The sequence below is a fragment of the Maylandia zebra genome, linkage group LG9 (assembly GCF_041146795.1).
Source record: "Maylandia zebra isolate NMK-2024a linkage group LG9, Mzebra_GT3a, whole genome shotgun sequence".
In the NCBI taxonomy this organism is placed as follows: domain Eukaryota; kingdom Metazoa; phylum Chordata; class Actinopteri; order Cichliformes; family Cichlidae; genus Maylandia; species Maylandia zebra.
In genome coordinates, this window is record NC_135175.1 from 33667988 (window position 1) to 33691270 (window position 23283).

A 23283-nucleotide genomic window follows, 5' to 3' on the forward strand; every position below is an offset into this window, starting at 1 on the left:
AGATTCAGATGGAGTTCCACTGTAATGGGACCCTCAAGGCAAAGTATGACACTGAATGGCCCGCACAGTTTATTAGTTCCATTCCTGAAGTAATGCCCCAGCTCTTTACATGCGGCTCCAACCTTGTGTATGCTTTCATTTATTTAATCTGGGGTTTTTGGCAGCATGTTCATATTTCTAACTTGCATAATTTTGACAGGATCTATTTTTATGAAGAGCAAAATATATAAAGTTAAAGTTTTTTTAAGGTTTTTTTTTTCTGGAATAATATTCCCGTCTGTTTTTATTCATATTTATGTTTAAAAAATTGTTTAAGTGTGTTCAAAAAATGGTTATCTTGTTTGGCCTGCGACCTAAAGTGTGCCTTGAGTTTTGGCCCCCTGTGCAGTTGAGTTTGACACCCCTGCTGTAGAGAAACTCTGGGTTTGTGTGCTGACAAGCATCATTCACGGTACGTTACGAAAGCTCACTCATACCTTTCCTCATGTGACAAATTCAAAAAGATGCTGAAACCTTTAGAACATCATAAAGTACACATTGTTGTACTCTTTTAGGATGGAACAGCTTTCAGATTTGTTTACTCTTAAAGAATAAAAGATGTTTTTAAGAATTTTGCATTCAAGAGGAGAATGTTTAAATAAGTCATGTAAATGAGAATTACAAAGTTGGTGGCTGCAGTATAAACAAATTGGTGTATCTCAAAAATAAAACTATGAAGACACTCAAAATTAATTTCGTCTGGTTGGAAGCACACAAACTGTTTTATGCAACTTTTTTACATTTACAATTTTGAGGGAGGAACCTCTGAAATTTCTTTAACTAGAAATGTGTGTAAAAATACCACTTTTGCAATTTATGTAGTTACTGTTGACTTAATGCATACATATGATTAAAATGTGGGATATAAGGGTTGTATTGATGTATAGCAACTTGAAATGCTCCCAGAAATGGAAGTACAACATGTAAAAATATAAAGATAAGCTCAGGCAGACTTGGTTCTGTGGTAGGTCTATAAGGTTAAACTGCTTCCTCACATCTGCTTCATGAATATGAAGGGTTGTAGTGGGAGATGGTGGTGTGAAATCCTCATAGCTGTGGAGTGAGGAGGGGGCTCCTGTGGGTGAAGTCTTTGATGGTGGTGATGGCTCTGTGCTGGTGGGAGTGGGGAGGTGGGGGGATGATGTCTCTATTGTTGGGGAAGATGGAGATGTCAAGGCTGCTTGATGTCTCATCAAACCGGCAGTAAAAGTCGTTGAGGGCTTTGGCCAACAGCAAGTCGTCAGTGGAGTGGGGCTGTGTGCTTATATCCTTACTCTCATTTCCCTTAGCGTATCTGTAACATGCAACTTCTGTCGGTGCTGTGCTACTGGAAACTGAATTTCCCGGAGGAACCGACCCGAGGCATTAATAAAGTTCCATCCATCCATCGGACATTTGCACACATGCTTAAGAATTGCATTGACCCCATTTCCTCCAAAGTAAAATTCTAGCTACACATGCCCATGAAAATTTCTCCCACTGAAATAAGAGCCAGCACTGTTTTGCAGTATGTTTTAGATTACAATGTTTTGAGTTTGTCATACATATTTACTGCCCAGTTTAAAGCATTTCTGAATATTGAGTCTTTTTTGTGGTGAATTGTTTGTACCAAAATAATTGATTCTGTTCATCTGGACATGGCGTTTTCAGTGTTGCAAGTGACTTCTTCAAACTCAGCTGACTGCAGGTTTCCCAAACCTAGTAAACACTACATTTGCATAATGACGAAAACAGCCCACTGAATGAACAATGAGCTGTAAGATAAGTTTCTTCATCATTAATATGCAAATCATGACCATTGATCAACAGCCACAGATCAAATTCCATGAGTACCATTCACAGAGAGTTGGGGAATGGCTGCAATCCCAGCTTTGTAAGATGGTGAAAGATGTACCCTCAGGGTTAGTGGCTCCAGATTGGATCATGGAGGTAGTGGACCCCCTGCCCTGCAATAACACATACAAAACCCAACAATCCCTTTGGTGACAGTGGGAAGGAAAATCTCCCTTTTAATAGGAAGAAACCTCCGGCAGAACCAGGCTCAGGGAGGGGCAGCCATCTGCCACAGGCGGTTGGGGTGAGAGAAGGAAGACAGGAGAAAAGACATGCTGTGGAAGACAGAGATTAATAACAAGTATGATTCAATGCAGAGAGCTCTATATAGTGAGTGAGAAAGCTGACTGAGGAAGAAATACTGAATACATCATGGGAATCCCCCAGCAACCTACACCCATTACAGCATTAAAAAGGGAGAATTCAGGGTCACCTGATGTTGCCCTAACTATATATTTTAGTAAAAGGGAAAGTTTGAAGCCTAATCTTAAAAGTAGAGATCGTGTCTGCCTCACCAATCCCAACTGGAAGCTGGTTCCACAGAAGAGGGGCCTGAAAACTCAAAGCTCTGCCTCTCACTCTACTTCTAAATATTCTAGGAACAACAACTAATCCCTGTCAGTACTCTTGCTGCAGCATTTTGGATTACCTGCAGGCTTCTCTGGGAGTTTTTAGGACATCCTGATAATAGCAAATTACAGTAGTCCAGTCTAGAAATAATAAATGCATGGAGTAGTTTTTGAGTGTCACTCTGACAGGATATAGGACAGTATCTGGTTCGATACCATATTTCTAGGTATTGTAGGCCAAGTATAATCAGCAGCAGGAAGTTAGAGGTCACCCAGGTCTTTATATGCGTGTTATCTGGCTTCATTCCATTATTGTAAATTTAAATGTTATTATCAAACGATCAGACAAGAGAGGGTTTACAGAAAACAGTGTTAAATGTTCAGTTTCTATGTCATATGTTAAAACAAGTTCTAGAGTGTGATTAACGTGATGGGTGGGTTACTTTACATTCGAGATCAACAAAAGTGGACAAGAAAAGATTGAGACCCATCAGTCCAGGCAACTTTTTTCAATCTCTGCAACTTTCAGATTTTAGGGGCAGAATTTGTCTTAAACAAAATAAAGCATGGATCCATCCTGCTGCTGGTGTAATAGCGTGGAGATGTTTGGTTGGCACAATTTGGGTCCCTTAGTACCAACTGACATCATTTACAGACCACAGCCTACCTGAGTCTCAGTCCAATAGAGCACCTTTGGGATGTGGTGAAATAAGATTCACATCATGGACGTCCAGCTGAAAAATCAGCTGTCATGTCAATATAGACCAACAACTTCTGAGAGGCAGTGCCAACAAAGGAAACTCTGATAAGCTGAGCAAATCAAACCACAACTTTAAAAGATAATTTTCCAAAATTAATCTTTTTATATCTCTGTCAGGGGTAGACATTTGTTCAAAACACAAGTAAGAGAAATGAGACAACTGCAGACCGACTCAGAGTGTAATTAGAAAACGTGCGCACGGGTGAATGTCTCTCTGAGAAGACACACACTCCGAGCACAGGCTCGCTTGCTTTATTTATAAGGCAAAAATGGGTTACATAGTACTTCCTCTTTTAACAGATGTTGACGAGAGGTTAAACATTAAATCAGCTTATCTGATCTTTCACACACTGGGATAAAAATACAGAAGTATATCATGCTTTATCTGACATCACAGACACTATAGGAAAGAATGCATCATTATATCATGCTGTCAAACATCTCAAACACTTAGGTAAGGAATGCATCAGTTTTCCTTTAACAATAAACTTGGTTAGGTGATTCTTCAACAATAGGCTTGGTTATGTGAAAATATATGAACACACAAAATATAAGGCATACTTGGTTAGAATATAAGGCTCACTTGGTTAGAATATAAGGCCTACTTGATTATATTGTATTATAGAGATTTGGTTATAATGTATAATGTAGAAAATCTTCTAACAATCTCAAACACAAATCAGAATTTTTGATACCTACAGCAACTTTGTTAAAATACAAAAGATTTTAAAGATCTTATTTTTTCATGAATTTCAGGTCACTGAGAACATTTGTCACATCAGTTTTTGGTTTGACATACAGGAAATGACATCATGGATCAAACTCTTTGTCAGTAAATTATTTCTTTATTTAACATGTAAAATTTTGGTTTAACTGTTGAAGGATTTCATAAACACAAAAAACCTGAACACAAAAAAAAACAAAAACAAAAAAAAAAAACACCCAACAAAAACACATGGATCAAAATACATTCAATAAAAACATAAGAGGAAACAGATTTTTTGATTCAACTGCTGGAACAATGCTAACCACTCAACACCAACACTACAGTAGAACAGTTTAGAAAGCTTAAAATGTAACGAGAGGCACATTTTCATTCATAGCTGCCTCATCAGATCTTTACAGGAGATTCCATCTGAACTCTGTGGAGCCTGATCTCAAGGGCTTTGAGTCTGACCCTGAAACCAAACGAGGATCTTTCTGTCTCTGCAGATTCACCGTGATGAGAGTGATTTCAGTCCTGCATGATCACGCTGATGTTTGCACAGAGCAGACAATGTGGTGAATATTTTGGCACATTGGTAACAGTGAAACAGTTTATTAGTAACGTGGGATCGTTTGTGTGTGGAGTATGAACTGAAATTCTTGAAGCTCTTGTCACACTGGTCACAGCTGTAGTTTCCTTCCATGTGTGTCCGTTCATGCCTGTTACAATCACCTGATTGTGGAAAGCTTTTGTCACAGTGTCTGCACTTGTATGGTTTCTCTCCTGTGTGGACGCGTTTGTGTGTTTTAAGCTCACCTCTAGTGGTGAAGGATGACCCACACTGATCACAGAGATGCTTTTTGACCCCACTGTGAAAGAGTTCGTGTCGTTTTAAGTCACGTTTTGTGGTGAAGCCTTTCCCACATTCTTTGCAGTAGTTCATTTTGTCTCCAGTGTGTCTACGTTGATGTAGTTTTAGAGTGTTTGAATGACTGAAAGTTTTTCCACAAAGGTCACAACGAAAGTCTTTCCCACCACCACAGTGACGACAGGGTTGAGAATTGGATCCATCTGTGTCGCTCTGCTTCTAAACAAAGACACAAAGACACAGTGTAAGTCAGTCCTTCAACATTTTCATCCTGAACGTCACCTGAAATAAAGAGCATCTCTGCAGACGGCCAATTACATTTTACTCCTTCAGTTAACAGTTTACTGGGCTATACAAACACACACTGTGGTACCACACCCTTGTGAGCATCAGTTGAACAGTATTGTACCTAACCAGATTCTTACTCTCGGTGGCATTACCTTGGCCTCCAGTAACACTGTGGGGAACTTTGGACTCATTTTGGACCAGGACAAATTCTGTCGCCTCTTTGGTGACATCTGCTGTTCAAAATATGTAGAGCAGCTTGAATCTACAAATTATGAAGCGTTTCCTTGTAATTACCCACGCTGCAGAGCTCAGTCCCGTCGACTGAGTTTCTTAGAGTGGGCAATTATAAGGAAACACTTCAGTAACTTCCAGTAACGCTGTGAGGAACCTTGGAGTCATTTTGACCAGGATATGTCCTTCAATGCACATTAAGCAATTCATTATTATCAAGAAGTCCTAAAAACTCGCTGAAAAGCCTTCAGTTAATCCGAAATGCTGCAGCAAGAGTCCTGACAGGGACTAGAAAGAGAGAGCAGATTTCTCCTTCATTGGCTTCCTGTTTAATCCAGAATTGAATTCAAAATCCGGTCTTGAATAATCAGGCCCAATCTTATTTTAATGACCTTGTAGTACCATATCACCCTGTTAGAGCACTTTGCTCTCGCACTGCAGCCTTACTTGTTGTTCCTACAGTATTTAAAAGTAGAATGGGAGGCAGATCGTTCGGTTTCAGGCCCCTCTTCTGTGTAACCAGCTTCCAGTTTGGATTCAGGAGACAGACACAGTGTCTACTTTCAAGATTAGGCTTCAAACTTTCCTTTTTGCTAAAGCATATAGTTAGGGCTGGACCAGGTGACCCTGAATTTACAGTCATGTTTTCATTTTTACATACTGTATTAACACAACTGATCTAAAGGTCAGACAAAAAACATAAGATCAGAGTAGAAAAAGTTATATTTTTTACTGTAACAACCACAAACATGTTTAATGAATCATATTTCATAACTTTAAATGCAAATATAAATTGTCAATTTTAAAATCCTATGCACAAGTTTTGCAAACAACAAAGTTATTTGCATCCATTTACCTTTTATCCTGATTTTTTAAATAACCACTTCAAACTATTTAAGAACAATCAGCTGTTCTTCAATAAGATGCCACACAAATTATTTGTGCCACTCCAAAAATTTCTGTCCACGATAAAGGAAACATCACAGCCTGATACCTGCAGGTCTGACAGCAGCAGCTGTATCACTCCTGTTTCTACCTGGAGACAGCAGTCGCCTCATTGTTCTGACACACAACACAAAACTATCCACAACACTACACACTAACTACACACTCCAAACACGCTAAACATCCATCCATCCATCCATCCATCCCCCTCTCTCTCTCTCTCTCTCTCTCTCTCTCTCTCTCTCTCTCTCTCTGGATACATATTGTTTATCGTGACTCTGCTTGCTTTGTCTTTAAGTGGTCATGTGATTTGCTTACCACGGCTACTTTATTCTTCCTCAGTCAAACAGCAGCACTCATGCGATTGTTTTTCCCCCTTAGCTCCAGGTGTTGTGCTAGAAAGTGATCGTGATTACCGTCCACGGGAGCGCACGCAGCTGCTTAAAGCTGTAGCTTCCAGATTACTTACGTAGTCAGCTACTTCCGTTACTTGTAACGCCGTTATTCCCATCACTGATTAAAAGGGAGTTTTTCCTTCCCACAGTCGTCAAAGTGCTTGCACATAGAGGGTCATATGATTGTTGGGCTTTTCTCTGTATGTATTATTGTAGGGCAGGGGTCGGCAACCCTAGGCACGTGTGCCACAGTTGGCACGGGAAGGGTTAACTGATGGCACGACCAATGCTGGACTGGCCATCGGGCATTTGCTCGGTGGCCCGGTGACTTTTTTCCCTTTGTAACGGTATAAACAATGAAAGGTGGTGGATTGGCCAGATGCTGTAAAAATAACTCAGTTGTTTGGTGGTGGCTGTGGCGGAGCTTCCTCAGATTCAGTAAAATTAGCAAGTGGTGGAGGCCAGCGGGTGGATGAGGGAAAGGGGAGGCAGGAGGAGGAGAGACCCGAGGCGGCCGCCGGTCCGAGTGTCAGGTGAACTGAACTTCAGGTAAGAAGTTATGACCTGCAGTCTATCTTGGTCAGATATAAACCAAGTTTAGGTGGAGTTTATTTTCGTTGTGCTGACTTTTTACCGTCAGTTACAATAACTTGTACTGCGTGCTAGCTAGCATGACGGAGTTTATATACTGCTGGGTGGGTGCTTTGATGTTAGTGATACCATAGTGAACTGTATTTTATTCATAAGGTTAGTTAGTAGAGTTGCCTGTAAAAAGACGGAATCGTCCCTCATTCAGAGAAATTATTACGCATTTCGTATTAAGGTGAAAAGGAACAGAGTTTGTCCCGAACTTCAGCTAGAATGAAAAAAAGACAAAGATTGATTTATTCTGTCTTTACGCTGCACAGCTGCCTCTTCTTCTCTCATTCTCCCCCCTGCCTCTCCTGTTGCTACTTCAATCATGAAACTGATCAATGATCAGCTGATCGGCTTTCCTCTCTTGTTTGTTTATCGCCCACTTTGCGCCAGAGAGAGGAAACCAGCGGATGTCGCGCTAAACAACAGCAGCGCGTTTAAGCTTGATCAGCTGTTGTTAGAATTTATTTAATATTCCTTTCTAATATCAGCTGAGGTATGCTGGAGCCACAGCTGTAAAAGTTGCTGGTCATGATGTCGGTTTGGATATGTGGTGAGAGGGAAACATGCAGATGAAACCAGGAGATGTCCTTACTGAATCATCAGAGCTGAACAGGTGATGGAGAAACAGGTTTACCTTTTAGGTGACATGAATGAGTTGAAGTTATGAACTGTTTCTGAGAGACAAATAACACCAAGATCCTTTTCTATGTAGCTGACAGCTGGTAACTGTGCAGGGTCTACCTTACAATATAAAGAACCTTCAGGGAACTACTGCTGTGATTTGGCGCTATATAAATAAAACTGAATTGAATACCACGAAACTACATGAATTTTAAATAACACCATCATATCACTTTTCAGCACTTTCAGTTTAGTTTTTTAGGATCATTTACACAAAAATGATAACTGAATTGAAAATCTGAATAATCACACAACACCGTCTCTCCATTCTGTAGAACTCTGCTTATTAAATTGTGTTAGCAACATGCTAACACGGTTTAATGAGCAGAGTTGTTCCAAACAGTCAGGCTAAAATGACACGATAAAAATATAAAAACATACCTCACAGTAACTGCACTTATAGAGTCTCTTTCTGGTGTGGATCTGTTGGTGTTGTCTCAGGTAATGTGGAGATTTAAAAGTATTCTCACACAGGTCACATTTATAAGGTAGTTCCTCAGAGTGGGTAAACATGTGGCGTTTTAATAGTGTGTGTTTAGCAAACTCTTTGCCACACTGTTGACAGCTGTACACATCATGTCTGGTGTGAATGCGTAGGTGTGTATTTAGGCTCTGTTTCAGGCTGAAAGATTTTCCACAAATGTCACAGCTGTATGTTTTAATTCCAGAGTGGGTAACTAGATGATTCTGTAAGTTACTACGCTGAGTAAAAGCTCTGCCACACTGATCACAGCTGTACGCTTTAACTCCACTGTGGATGAGTTGGTGTTTTTTTAGAGCATTCTTCCGAGAAAAAGTGTGTCCACACTCGTCACAGCTGAACGGTCTCTCTCCAGTGTGGATGACCTGATGGTTTTGTAGTGAAGCCTTCCTAAGAAAATCCTTCCCACACTCGTCACAGCTGTACGCTTTAACTCCACTGTGGACGAGTTGGTGTTTTTTTAGACTACCCTTCCAGGAAAAACTCTTTCCACACTCGTCACAGCTGTATGCTTTAACTCCACTATGGATGAGCTGGTGTGCTTTTAAGCTTCCAGACTGGGTAAAAGACTTTCCACAGTCATCACAGCTGTATTTCTTCTCCCCCTTTGTTCTGTGAGGTTGGTCGGCCTCCTGAGAGCGCTGACTTCTCGCTCCATGTTGGTCCTGCAGTGACAGAGATACAAACACAGGCAGTGAGTGAAATTTAGGGCTGGGCATCATCACTGATTTCGATTCGGGGAAATCTTGCCTCAGACAATCAGAAATATTAGAATTCTGATCACTATGTACTTATCCATATTTTATATTTCTAAAATGAAAGCTGACATGTGTGAGACTTCATCAGAGGTGTAAGCATCACAGCAGATGCCTTTGTGTCAAAGTAACTGAGGATAAAACAGAAAAACATGAAGGAGAATTTTCTGGCCTGGGTTTAAAAATATTCTGCAGTGTATCAAACACGAAAGAAAACCATTAATCAACATATGCACATTACCTGATGCTGCTGAAGTGAAGCAGAGCAAAATTACAGACGTTTTATGACAGACACATCTAAACGTTTTGCATAATTTTAAAAAGTTTACATTTGTTCTGTATTGAACAGCAGAAATTAGGCTTTGTTGCTGGGAGTGAAAAAACAAAAAACAGCACCCGACAGAGCTGTAAACAATGGAGAGAGAGAATTCTGCTGGTTTAATTAATTTTATTTTGGAGAGAGACACAACCTGCAGCTTCAGAATCTAGCGCCGAAAAAGACGTAAACACAAAGAGCGGACCGGCAAACGCATCAGAATCAGCGAGCTGCCGGCTTTCTCACCCGACGTCGAGTCCATGTCATGTACCTGCTCTCATTTGCTGTTTTAGCTGTTTTGTGAAATTTTCTGAGGTTTAACTTGAGATTCTGGCGTTTTGGGCAAAATTAATTTATATTTAAAAATCCATTCAGGATTTTAATGAATTGATATCATGTTATCCAAGCTACAATCAATTTTAATCGATAATCAAAACCCAGTGAAATGCAGTCGTGGAACAAACTGTCATTACTTGAAGCTTTTCAACAGTCCTCTTTGGTGACATCTGCTGGTCAAAATATGAAGAGCAGCTTGAATCTACAAATTACAGTGGGGCAAAAAAGTATTTAGTCAGCCACCGATTGTGCAAGTTCCCCCACTTAAAATGATGACAGAGGTCAGTAATTTGCACCAGAGGTACACTTCAACTGTGAGAGACAGAATGTGAAAAAAAAAAATCCATGAATTCACATGGTAGGATTTGTAAACAATTTATTCGTAAATTAGGGTGGAAAATAAGTATTTGGTCACCTCAAACAAGGAAAATCTCTGACTCTCACAGACCTGTAACGTCTTCTGTAAGAGGCTTTTCTGTCCCCCACTTGTTACCTGTATGAATGGCACCTGTTTGAACTCATCATCTGTATAAAAGACACCTGTCCACAGCCTCAAACAGTCAGACTCCAAACTCCGCCATGGCCAAGACCAAAGAGCTTTCGAAGGACACCAGGAAAAGTATTGTAGACCTGCACCAGACTGGGAAGAGTGAATCTACAATAGACAAGCAGCTTGGTGTGAAAAAATCAACTGTGGGAGTAATCATCAGAAAATGGAAGACATACAAGACCACTGATAATCTCCCTCGATCTAGGGCTCCACGCAAGATCTCATCCCGTGGGGTCAAAATGATCATGAGAACGGTGAGCAAAGATCCCAGAACCACACGGGGGGACCTGGTGAATGACCTGCAGAGAGCTGGGACCAAAGTAACAAAGGTCACCATCAGTAACACACTACAACGGCAGGGAATCAAATCCCGCAGTGCCAGACGTGTTCCGCTGCTGAAGCCAGTGCATGTCCAGGCCCGTCTGAAGTTTGCCAGAGAGCACATGGATGATACAGCAGAGGATTGGGAGAATGTCATGTGGTCAGATGAAACCAAAGTAGAACTTTTTGGTATAAACTCAACTCGTCGTGTTTGGAGGAAGAAGAATACTGAGTTGCATCCCAAGAACACCATACCTACTGTGAAGCATGGGGGTGGAAACATCATGCTATGGGGCTGTTTTTCTGCCAAGGGGACAGGACGACTGATCCGTCTTAAGGACAGAATGAATGGGGCCATGTATCGTGAGATTTTGAGCCAAAACCTCCTTCCATCAGTGAGAACTTTGAAGATGAAACGAGGCTGGGTCTTCCAACATGACAATGATCCAAAACACACCGCCCGGGCAACAAAGGAGTGGCTCCGTAAGAAGCATTTGAAAGTCCTGGAGTGGCCTAGCCAGTCTCCAGACCTCAACCCCATAGAAAATCTGTGGCGGGAGTTGAAAGTCCGTGTTGCTCGGCGACAGCCCCAAAACATCACTGCTCTCGAGAAGATCTGCATGGAGGAATGGGCCAAAATACCAGCTACTGTGTGTGCAAACCTGGTAAAGACCTATAGTAAACGTTTGACCTCTGTTATTGCCAACAAAGGTTATGTTACAAAGTATTGAGTTGTATTTTTGTTATTGACCAAATACTTATTTTCCACCCTGATTTACGAATAAATTCTTTACAAATCCTACCATGTGGATTCATGGATTTTTTTTTCACATTCTGTCTCTCACAGTTGAAGTGTACCTCTGGTGCAAATTACTGACCTCTGTCATCATTTTCAGTGGGGGAACTTGCACAATCGGTGGCTGACTAAATACTTTTTTGCCCCACTGTATAATGAAGCGCTTCATTATGTTTAGTATCATGTGACAGTTCTGTCTGATATCAGGCTACTGTTGTGTTGCTTTGCACATGTATTTTCTGTGTGATTGAAAAGGTTTTGAAATTTCATTAATAAATAATTTTGATGAATATCCTTATTTAAACATGTGCTGTGGTGTGGTTTCTCTTTGCTTGTGACTTCTTGATGTTTGTAAACATAATAGATATAAAATAAAAACATAGTACATAATAAAATACAACACAGTCATATAACAGGTTGGGAGGATGAGAGTTTTAGACGTGACTGATTATTTGGTGAAACTGTGATATTTTCCTCACCTCCTGTGTTGAGCTCATTGTTTCCTCTGTAGTGACTCAGCTGAGTCCAGATGGCTGAAAATGTTCCTCTGCTGCTCCGTCAGACTCTTCTCCTCCTGCTGATCAGCTGGGACACAAAACAGATCTTTGTTAGGCTCCACACTGCACTGAAGAGTCAAAGTGTCTCATATGTTCATCTGACAACACAAAGTACAAATTTCACTCTGATTGCTTGTAGAAATCTTGTGAGACGTGTTGTGCTGCAAAGTGAGGAAACTCTCTCACTCACTTATACTTCAGGAGGAACTTTGTGACATTGGCTCTAATATTCTAAGCAGCCCTTTACTATGACAGGGCCAGAAAGTCCTATTTGAAGGTTTGGGAGAAGGACCGTGTTAAAGGTGGATTGGGGTTTATACAGTTTATACACTTTGTTATGATACAGGTAAGGCTGTAAGAGCCTGAGAAGGTGTCCTGAATTGTCCTGAATTGCTCTCTTCAGTTGGGTGTCTTCCCTGCTGCCTTTAAAACGGCGGTGGTGAGGCCCCTTCTGAAGAAGAGCAATTTGGATTGTAATGATTTTAATAACTACAGACCTGTATCCAACTTACCATTTTTAAGTAAAGTCTTAGAAAAACTTGTTTTTACTCAGATTACTGATTTTCTCAATGATAGACAGATCCTGGAGATATTCCAGTCTGGATTTAGGGTGAACCACAGCACAGAGATGGCTCTCCTAAAGGTTTTAAATGATCTTAGATGTAACTGGGACTCCCAAAAGCTCTCAGTCCTGGTGCTACTGGATCTAAGCGCAGCCTTTGATACAGTAGACCACGCTATTCTTTTAAACAGACTGAAACACATGGTGGGCCTCTCTGGTGCTGTACACAGCTGGTTCACTTCCTATCTCTCTGACAGAACTTTTATGGTGAGTATGGATACATGCTCCTCTAAGATCCATAAAATGACATGTGGTGTGCCTCAAGGGTCGGTTCTAGGCCCTGTACTTTTTAATTTGTATATGCTCCCTCTCGGCGGTGTCATCAGGAGGCATGGAGTGAACTTCCACAGTTACGCTGATGACACGCAGCTGTACATCTCCGTGTCTCCTGATGACACCAGACAAATGGATGCCCTCTTTAACTGTATCTTGGATATAAGATCTTGGATGGCAGAAAACTTTTTACAACTTAACCAGGACAAAACTGAAGTTTTAATTGTCGGTCCTGAGGCTCAGAGAGAGAAACTCTTGTCTAAATTAGAGGCATTTTCACTATGTCCTTCGCTACAAGTGAAAAACCTGGGTGTTATTTTTGACTCTGAGCTTGGTTTTATCCCACATATTAAACATGTAACTAAAATTGGATTTTATCATCTAAAAAATATAGCCAGAGTCCGCCCTATTCTCTCTCGGGCCAACACGGAGATGCTGATGCATGCTTTTATTACCAGTCGCATTGATTACTGTAATGCCCTGCTCTCTGGTCTTCCTAAGAAGAATATTTCAACTTTACAACTCTTGCAAAACTCGGCAGCTCGTGTGCTGACGAAGACCAGAGGGCGGGCCCACATTACACCGGTTTTAGAATCGCTGCACTGGCTCCCCGTGTGTTTCAGGATCGATTTTAAAGTTCTTTTATTGGTTTTTAAATGTCTTAATGGTCTTGGGCCTTCCTAGCTCTCAGATCTGCTTTTACCATACGAACCCTCGCGGACCCTGAGGTCCTCTGGTACTGGCCTTTTGATTGTCCCTAAAGTCAGGACACATACTCACGGAGAGGCAGCGTTTCAGTGGTATGGTCCTCGTCTGTGGAACAGCCTGCCGGAGGAGCTCAGGGCCGCAGAGAACGTACATGTTTTTAAGAACAGGCTCAAGACCCACCTTTTTAATTTAGCTTTTACTTAGCGTTTATTTATTTTATGCTTATTTATTCTATCCTGTTATTCTATTATTAATTTAGGATTTACCTAATATTTGTTTGATTTTATTCTTATTCGTTTTTTAATCTTCTTATTCTATTTATATTTATATTTATATTGTATCCTGTTCTTATTTATTTTATCATTTTACCCTATATATATTGTATTGCGTCATATCTCCAGTGTTTCCTCGGAGGGCGCTCTCTGCACCGGGGCTGTTATTGACCGTGGCTGCTGGGTCTCTGGGGTCCTCTCAGCCTGGCTGGGGGGCTCCTTTGCCTCCCTCCTGCTGTGTGCCCAGCCTGGAGGCTGCGGTCTGTGACCGGCTCCCGGTGCAGACGGCTCCCTGTTATAGTGTTTCCTCACTTGGCTCATGCGAGCCCAGCCCAATTTTTACTCTTTAAGTGTGCGCGTGTGTGTATGTGTGTGTGGGTGGGGGGATATATGTGTATTGAGAGTGTGGGGAGTGAGTTGGAGGGTGGGGTGGGCTGCTTTTAACTATGTAAAGCACTTTGTGCTACATTTTCTCTGTATGAAAAGTGCTTTATAAATAAAGATTGATTGATTGATTGATTGAATGAACCTCTAAAACCAGTTTTCAGCTAACGACTCTGCTTCAGTCTGGAAAACAGCAACTACAAGTTTAAAGACTCCATAAACAATTCACACCCAGCAACAGCCTGAACAGCTCCTCCTGTGGTTTCCACAAACAGGGACAGACATGTTACTCCCCCACCCCACACTTTCAACTCCTTCAGGCCCCCAGTCCCACCACCTCCACCATGTAAACAGACTCTTTAACATACAGACCCCAACAAAGCAGCTGAACCAGACTCAGTGTCTCCATCATAAACCATACAGTTGGTTTACACAGCTTTGTGTATGTATGTGTAATGTATATATAGACACGTGTGTGTGTGTGTGTGTGTGTGTGTGTGTGTGTGTGTGTGTGTGTGTGTGTGTGTGTTTGTTTGTTTTACATTGCTGTGCTTGAGAGCCTCCATCTACCGGAACCAAATTCCTTGTATGTGTCTGCACTTATACTTGGCCAAGAAACACGATTCTGATTCTGATGTTCATCTGACAACACAAAGTACAAATTTCACTCTGATTGGTTGTAGAAATCTTGCGAGACTGGACATGGAGAAGCTGCATTCAGCTTTTATGCTCCATATATCTGGAACAAACTCCCAGAAAGCCTCAGAGCAGCTGAAACACTCAGTTTATTTAAATCCAGGTTGCAGACTCACCTGTTCTCAGCTGCATTTGAATAAAGCACCAAATCTGCACGGTTTTACTTTTAAGCTTAAATTTCAAAATCTACATTTTAACTACTGATTTTATGTACTGCCCCCCCCCCCCCCCTTTTTAAATCATGCTTTTTATTTTTTTGTTTTTTAATGTCTCTGAAAAGCACTTTGAATCAACTTGCTGTTGAATTGTGCTATATAATGAATGAATGAAACAGCCTTTATTTTGCAGGTTGCCCTGCAGCGAGATGCCCAGGAGAATTTTCAGGCTGCCCTAACACTCTAAATAAACTTGCCTTGCCTATAGAAAGAAAACTGAACAGAACATCTGAATTCACTTGATGCTAAACATTCATTTCATAGAATAGTTTTTGTTAACATCTTCCTGTGCATCACTTTACAGCAGCCAGACTCGTTAAAATGAGACTTTGTAGGAGTTCACTTCCTCTCATGTGTTCATTAGGGGTGGGTTTTTATAATCGATTCATCGATTAAAATTGATTCTGGCTTGGATAACGTAAAATCGATTCATTAAAATCCTGAATCGATTTTTTTAATATAAATTTATTTTGCCCGAAATGCCAGAATCTCAGGTGACATCTCACAAAATTTCAAGAACCACCAAACAGCTAAGACAGTAAATGAGAGCAGGAACACAGATTCTGCACATAGACTTAAACACACAGCGCGACCCGCGGATCAGAATCAGTTAGATGTCGCCTTTCTCACGGTCGGGGCTGAAAGCCGACAGCTCGCTGATTCTGATCTGTCGGCGGGTCCGCGCTTTGTGTTCACGCCCTTTATGAGCAGATTCTAAAGCTGTTAATTTGATGTCTCTCCAAACAATATTGACCGAACCAGCAGCAAAAGAAGATCCAAACGCTTCACATAAACATCGTCATGAATTCACTCTGACTTTTACTGTTTTGCTTCCACCGCGATGCGCAGCTCTCTCTCTCTCTCTCTGTACTTCAAGAACAGTTTCCCTTTCTTCATTATTCGCTTGCTTGTTACGCACAAGTCTACTGTTGTTTACAGCGCTGTCGGCCGCTGTTTTTTTCCCCTTTTACATTCTTCCGAAAAGAAAACCTCATTTCTGCTGTTCAATACTGAACAAATTTAAAATTATTCAAAATGCAAAACGCTTAGCCGTGTCTCTAATAAAACCGCTGTAACGTCAGAGGTAATGTTCATATGTTGATTAATGGCTTTCTTTCGTTTTTGATGTACTGCAGAATATTTTTATAAAATCCCAGGCCAGGAAAATCACCTTCATGTTTTTCTGTGTTTTATCTTCAGCTACTTTGACACAAAGGCATCTGCTGTGACGCTCACACCTTTGAAAAAGTCTTGCGTGTGTCAGCTTCCTTTTTATTGATACAAAAATATGTAAATGTACTGATCTGAATTATAATATTTCTGACTGTCAAAATTTCCCAGATTTAAATCGAATCGAATTAAATCGAATCGTGGATCGAATCGATTCGGGACCTTGTGAATCGGAATTGAATCGATTCTAGAAATCAGTGACGATACCCAGCCCTAGTGTTCATCCACAGCAGCTGGACATTAAAGTTTATTGTGACCCCGATACTGCAGCAGATCGCTCTGATTTCCTGTTATCACTTCAAATAGAAATGAGGCTGTAGAATGTCAAACTCTGGCCCGCGCGCCAAATTTGGCCCGCAGCCCAATAGAGATTGAAAATGTGACGTCATTCAGGGGTAAAACCGCAAAGAATTCTGGGAACTCATGGCAAGAGGTACAAGCGCACGCAGGCTTTCAATTGAAATCAGTTATACAGCGATAAAAAGAAACACAAAAAATGGCAAGAAGCTGTTGTATTATTAAATGCAATAGCCGGTCCCATGACAGCCACGGAAAGCCGACGGGTAAAGAGATCGGTTGTTCTCGGATTACGTCGTTGAAGAGAAATTGTTCGAGCCATGTTTCCGAAGTAACAAAGAGGCGACTGGATTGCAGCCATTCAAAGACCAAATATAACGTCCCAGAACACTCCAGCTCACAGGTTAGTCTGCTCCAAGCATTTCCACAAAGGTCAGTCTTCTGTTGTAGTTAATGCGTCATTTTTCATAACATAATTGGTGATATAGGTTACAAGCAAGTCTGGCGCTGAACAGAAATTGTCGCGCAATGCTCCTTTATTTATTGTGCATAAATAGTGAATTGTCCTGACACAATATTGTGTTTCGCTTCTGTTATTACCATGGTACATTGACAGAAACATGTACTTTTATTCACAGGATAAAACAGTTGTTTTGTATCACTAATTGCCCGGTACGATTACAGCATACAATATTATTGTCACTGCTACATTTCTGTGATGCTACCAGAAATTATTTCCACTACTAATTAATTACCGTTGAGCTCAAAGGTCCTATTAATAAACGGTTTATAAATAAATAAACGGTTTATAAACGGTTAATGAATGTGTATTTATGAAGACGATTTGTGAGACTGGTAAACTTATGATATGTACGATGGTCTTTACTTTCTACACGGTGCATTTCAAGGTCCTGTACCCATCTGTCGGTAAACTGTAGCTGGGCTTGTTGCAGTGACCTGAAGTTACTAAACTTCACGAGTGTATGCACTCATTCCAAGAAGCGTATAATTATAAATATGAGCAGTGATGCTCAGTGATGACACGACGAATCCTACTTCCGGGCCTAAAGTAGTCTGCGTTTAATATGGCTTTCGTGTTGTTAACATGTTTAATGTTATGTATTTTCTTCTATTTGATCTCAAAAAGCTCCTAAAACAGTCAGTGATCACTGTTGACCTCCCTCGGCTTTTATTACCGCTAATCATTTATTTAAGCTCAGTTTTTAAAACCTTAGGATGTAACTACAGCCCAGCCCAGCCCATGCATATGAATGACTAACCTCGTATTGTGGATGGATTATCTCAGTTGTTCTCCTGGCTGAAGTTTGGTCCTTTTACAGCATCCTGCCATGCGATTACATTTGTTCCTGACCACCGAGAACACTCACGTTAACTTTTATCGATTGGAAAAAAAGTTAGCTTGTTTATATTATGCTAACATAGCTGTGTCGCTAGCGGTCACGTAGCACATCATTATATACAAGCTAGCCCAACTTCAGTAACCCTACAAACGTCACTGCTTTTTAGTTTTCGGTCTTCATTTATGCTGGAAGTGATAACAGAGCTGTACGTTTTAATTTCTCAGATTTATATCTAATTTAGTTCTGAGCTCAGATAAAATAATTATTGTGGGTGATTTTAACATCCATGTAGATGCTAAAAATGACAGCCTCAACATGGCATTTAATCTGTTATTAGACTCAATTGGTTTCTCTCAAAATGTAAAAGAACCCACCCACCACTTTAATCACACTCTAGATCTTGTTTTAACATATGGCATAGAAACTGAACATTTAACAGTGTTTCCTGAAAACCCTCTCCTGTCTGATCATTTCCTGATAACATTTACATTTACAATAAGTGATTACACAGCGGTGAAGAGTAGACTTTATCAAAGTAGATGTCTTTCTGAAAGCACTGTAACTAAGTTTAAGAATATAATCCACCCACTGTTATCATCTTCAATGCCCTGTACCAACACAGAGCAGAGCAGCTATCTGAACGCTACCCCAACAGAGGTCGATTATCTTGTTAATAATTTCACCTCCTCACTACGTACGACTCTGGATACTGTAGCTCCTGTGAAAACTAAGGTCTCTAATCAGAAGTACCTGACTCCGTGGTATAATTCTCAAACACGTACCCTAAAGCAGATGACTCGTAATCTGGAGAGGAAATGGCGTGTCACAAATCTAGAGGATCATCATTTAGCCTGGAGAAATAGTTTGCTGCTTTATAAGAAAGCCCTCCGCAAAGCCAGAACATCTTACTATTCATCACTGATTGAAGAAAATAAGAACAACCCCAGGTTTCTCTTCAGCACTGTAGCCAGGCTGACAAAAAGTCAGAGCTCTTTTGAGCCAACCATCCCTTTAACGTTAACTAGTAATGACTTCATGAACTTCTTCACAAATAAAATTTTTATCGTTAGAGAAAAAATTACCAATAATCATCCCACAGATGTAATATTATCTACAGCTACTCTTAGTATCATTGATGTTAAGTTAATGCTTTATTGGCCATATGCAGGTTGCCCTGCAGAGGAATAGGACCCCCCCCCGACTTACACACACAACAAAGACATCACATGGGAATACAGTCGGAGATCGGCAGCGTTGCAGAGAATAACACAGAAAAATTACACAACAATGGGAAAAGTACAAGAGGAAAAAAAGAGACCTCTTCTCACGCTGGGCACTGTTAGATTATAATATTATTTTATGCCATGTTATACCCCTAATTAAAGATTGTGAATTATTATGTAGTTTTAGTTTGCATTATTCTCCTGAATTAGAAGAAGCTGATAACTATTGCATTAGTTAAACTGATTTGCATTAAATTAGACTGCTGATTTATTGTGGATGAATGATATTGTTTTATGATGTTACAAGAAAATACTGTTTGCAGAAAGTCATCGCCTTATTTGTCTGATTAGAAGAGAACGGAACATGCTAGAGTTTTCTGCCCCATCTCAGCAGGAGCAGATAAACGGGAAGCCAAGGTCGTAGCTTAGGCGCCATGTGAGAGAAAGAATGTGAATGTTTAGGCTTTTATGATAAGGTGGGAGAACCAGAGGCTATAAGAGTTTGAGCAATGCTCCACCATTTTGAGATCTGAGGCTGTCTGCATACAGTGTCCATCTCCCACGCGTGTGATCATTAAAATCATCGTTTGACTTAACCCGGCCGGACCAGTGTTGTTATTTTGGTTTTTTCTCTTGTCTCCATCCCCAATTTTGAACTGGTAACAGCACCTATGGGAGGACAGCATGAGAACAGGAAACAAAAAAAACTCCTCTACACAGAGAGCACATTAATGTCCACATCACAACATTAGAGCACGTGACAAGCCACAGGGGTTGGATAGGGGGGTGGGGGGTAATCCGAAGGAACACAGCAGTCGTCCTACACAGCGCTACCATTTCAGCGCGGCACGCAGACCCGCAGTCTTCCCCCGCAGGAAACAAGCATCGAAGGCGTTTGGAAAGGGAGGGGGATGAGTGCGTGCTTATCAGTGTAAGTGTGTCCAGAGTTCAGCTGAGACAGTGTCCTTTGCTCTATCAGGCTAAGTAAACAGTGACACTGACACTGGTCTCTCGATCTCCCGTTGGAGATAACTTTTTTGTTAAGTTAAGGCCTGATCCTTCTGAAATTCATAGCCAGTGCTCGGAAAAAGCACAGTGTATCCAGGAAACACACTATATGCTGCAATAAATGCAGTGCCCAAGTGTCCCCTCGCCTAACTTTTGTGCCAGTACGCCTAAATTTTTCAAGTTAGGCGTACCGGTGCGCCCATGTCAAAAAGTTAGTCTAGAGTAGTGATGGGACGTTCTGTATCGAGGCTTCGGAGCGTGTGTCGAGTAATGGAGGGGGCGTTTCCGCGAAGCGCGTATCGAGGCTTGCTTCATTTATGGGAGGAGCTGAAAATGATGACGTCCGAAGCCTCGCTGCCCGGCTGTACCACGTGACTGGTTCATGAAGTGGTTCGAACTTTGCCGCGAGATATGACAGCGATATAAACCCCTCAGACTTCATTCAAAATGTGGGTGTTTGATGGAGAGTTGCGGTTAGTGAGAGTTTGGAGACAGTTTGGAGGTTTATGAGAGTGAGGAGAGAAAGTCAGGAGAGAATGGAGCCAGCTAAGAAGAGGAGGATGTCCTCCCCTGTGTGGGAACATTTTGATCTTATTCCTCCCAACAAGGTATGTAAATTTCTACAGAAGATGTATTTTCATGATACTGATGGTGCAATACAATTTATGTTAAGCTGTCTTGACTTTTGTACAAGGTGAAGTGTTTGCTATGTGCCAGGGAGCTGGGATATAACAACAACACCTCATCCATGCTTAGGCACTACAGAGCTTTGCCTGAGAATAAGGGGGACACCGATTGTGGAGCAAGACCAGGTGAGCCATCAAATGCAATGATAATATAGGATGCAGTAATGTTACTAAATGATATAACAATATTATACAACTGTTATAAGTTACGTGTGTGATATTTATATTTGTGCTTTATCTTTATTGTCTTTCCTCAGGAGAACAATCTCAAATAGATGAAGACCTGGTCAGCATGGTGATTGAGGACTCCCAGCTATTTAGCATTGTGGAGGACAAAGGATTCAAAAGATTTGTTAAATCATTAAATCCTAGATATGTTCTCCCCACTAAAAAGGTCATAAAAGCAGTGAAAATTTAGTTTTTACAGAATAAAATGTGAACAGGCAGTGTGTAGCTGTCCATACCTCAACGTTACAAAAGCACAACCACTGTCCACACCCCAACCACACCTCACCTCACAGTAAATGATCGTTTCCATTTCAAGCATTTCCAAATAATCATTTCCCATACTGCCACTATAAATATACACAGTATACTGCCATCACTACAATATACATGTTTTACACACTCCTTTTGTTGTTGACATTTACAGGCTGTGTGCAAAATGCCACACTCTTCAAATTCATGCCAGCTATTATTTTTACGTCCAGTAGGTGTCCTGCTAGAGCAAATGAAGCTTCATGAAGCTTCGCGTTGGGGTGAACCAATTGGATGAAAAGCTTCAGTGCTTCATGGGGCTTCATCTGCCCATCACTAGTCTAGAGCCCTGCTCACAGTAAAGTTAGCTCGGTGCTTACCTTTAGATGAGCCCACAAACCGAGAGAAACTCCGTGATGAAGCTTTGGCTACGTCCACACGTACACGGGTATTTTGAAAACGGAGATTTCAAAATAGTCAAAACGGACTTTTCGAAAGTATCCACCCTGGCAGGCGTTTTTCAGTGACCGAAAACGCCGTTTACGTGTGGACGAAAGGTGCAAACGCATAGAAAAACCTGCGTTTTCAAAAATACCCAGGAAACAGATGAGGGAAACGTTTGTAGTGATGGTCCGCTTGAAGCTGATGCTCCGGTGCGTGTGTCAAAAAATCAACACACTGCTTCAGAAGCTCCGTGTCGAAGCTTGATTCGTTTGGCCAAAGTCACGTGATCAGTGACGTCCGAAGCTTTGTTTAGAACGTGACTACTTCGGGGTCTCATTCAATGGTTTATAAGGAAGTGAATAATTCGCAGGATTTGTGGTGTTTTGATGGTGACAGGTAGCAAACCACTGATATTTCTACTGAGAGACATGGAGCCAGCGAGGAGGAGAGGAGGTTCTGTTGTGTGGGAGTATTTTGAGTAGATTTTGGTCATTCGGGTGGGTTTTCCAGCTTTGTGTTCTGGCTGTTTGCTTTTGTTTTGTGCGTGTTTATTTTATCTGAAAACGGGAAAAACTCAAAATGCCAAAAATCTGTTTTTCATAATATAAATATCATCAAATATCTTTAGAAAAACTTCCATTTGACTCGTTACATTTAATGTTAAAATATATATATTTTATTTTTCAATTAATCTTAAAATGTTAGTCTGCCAAATGTGCAGCAATTTCATGTATTTATTCTCTTTAGCTGAGTTTGTGGGGCCCAGGTAGACTGTATAACTGCATCTCTACCAGTTTCTCTGCACTCCAGCCTCTTCTGTTCCACGTGAAGGGATTTTCCTTAATGCAGGAGAAATTATCTCCACGAAAAGGAACAGTTTCGGCCATCGCACAGTGGAACAAATTCTCTTCTTAAATAAAAATGAAAAAGGGTTACCTTAAATGCATCATGTTTTTAGTTTGCAAGTTCATAAGCACTTTCCCTTTCACAATCAATTCTACCCCCAGGTCAGAAATATTTATAGGAAAATTTCCCTAATATAATATTATTGATAAATACACCCATCTTGCGATTAATTTCACAAGTGGATGGAGGCAGGACCTCACAGCAGAAGCATACTCCATAATGTGTTGTACATTATTATATGTATATTGTATGTAACGTGGTGTTTTCCAATTATTCTATTTACCAACATCAAGAAGTGAAAAGCAAAGAAAGACCACAAACTGGTGCATGTTTAAACAAGGAAAATTTGCTGGTCGAAATTATTTATTAAACAAATAAATCACATTTTTAACCCCAAAAAATAAACGTTCAAAGC

The 23283-nt window shown here is 40.8% G+C and overlaps 1 protein-coding gene across 3 annotated transcripts in view; it reads right to left on the minus strand.

Moving 5' to 3' along the window:
• Nucleotides 1-3373: 3373 nt before the first annotated feature.
• Nucleotides 3374-23283, minus strand: part of LOC143420382 (uncharacterized) — a 118234-nt gene continuing 98324 nt past the window's right edge. Inside the window, exons 1-4 of one of the 3 annotated variants that reach the window (XM_076888471.1) lie at nt 21899-22205; nt 11989-12094; nt 8336-9100; nt 3374-4994 (exon numbers count right to left, since the gene is read on the minus strand). In XM_076888471.1, coding sequence (XP_076744586.1) covers nt 4416-4994; nt 8336-9100; nt 11989-12006 — 1362 coding nt within the window. In that variant the 5' untranslated portion in view covers nt 12007-12094; nt 21899-22205 and the 3' untranslated portion in view covers nt 3374-4415. Of the gene's footprint in view, nt 4995-8335; nt 9101-11988; nt 12095-14867; nt 15106-21898; nt 22206-23283 lie in introns of those variants that run through there. The other 2 variants (XM_076888473.1, XM_076888472.1) reach the window with 2 other exon arrangements.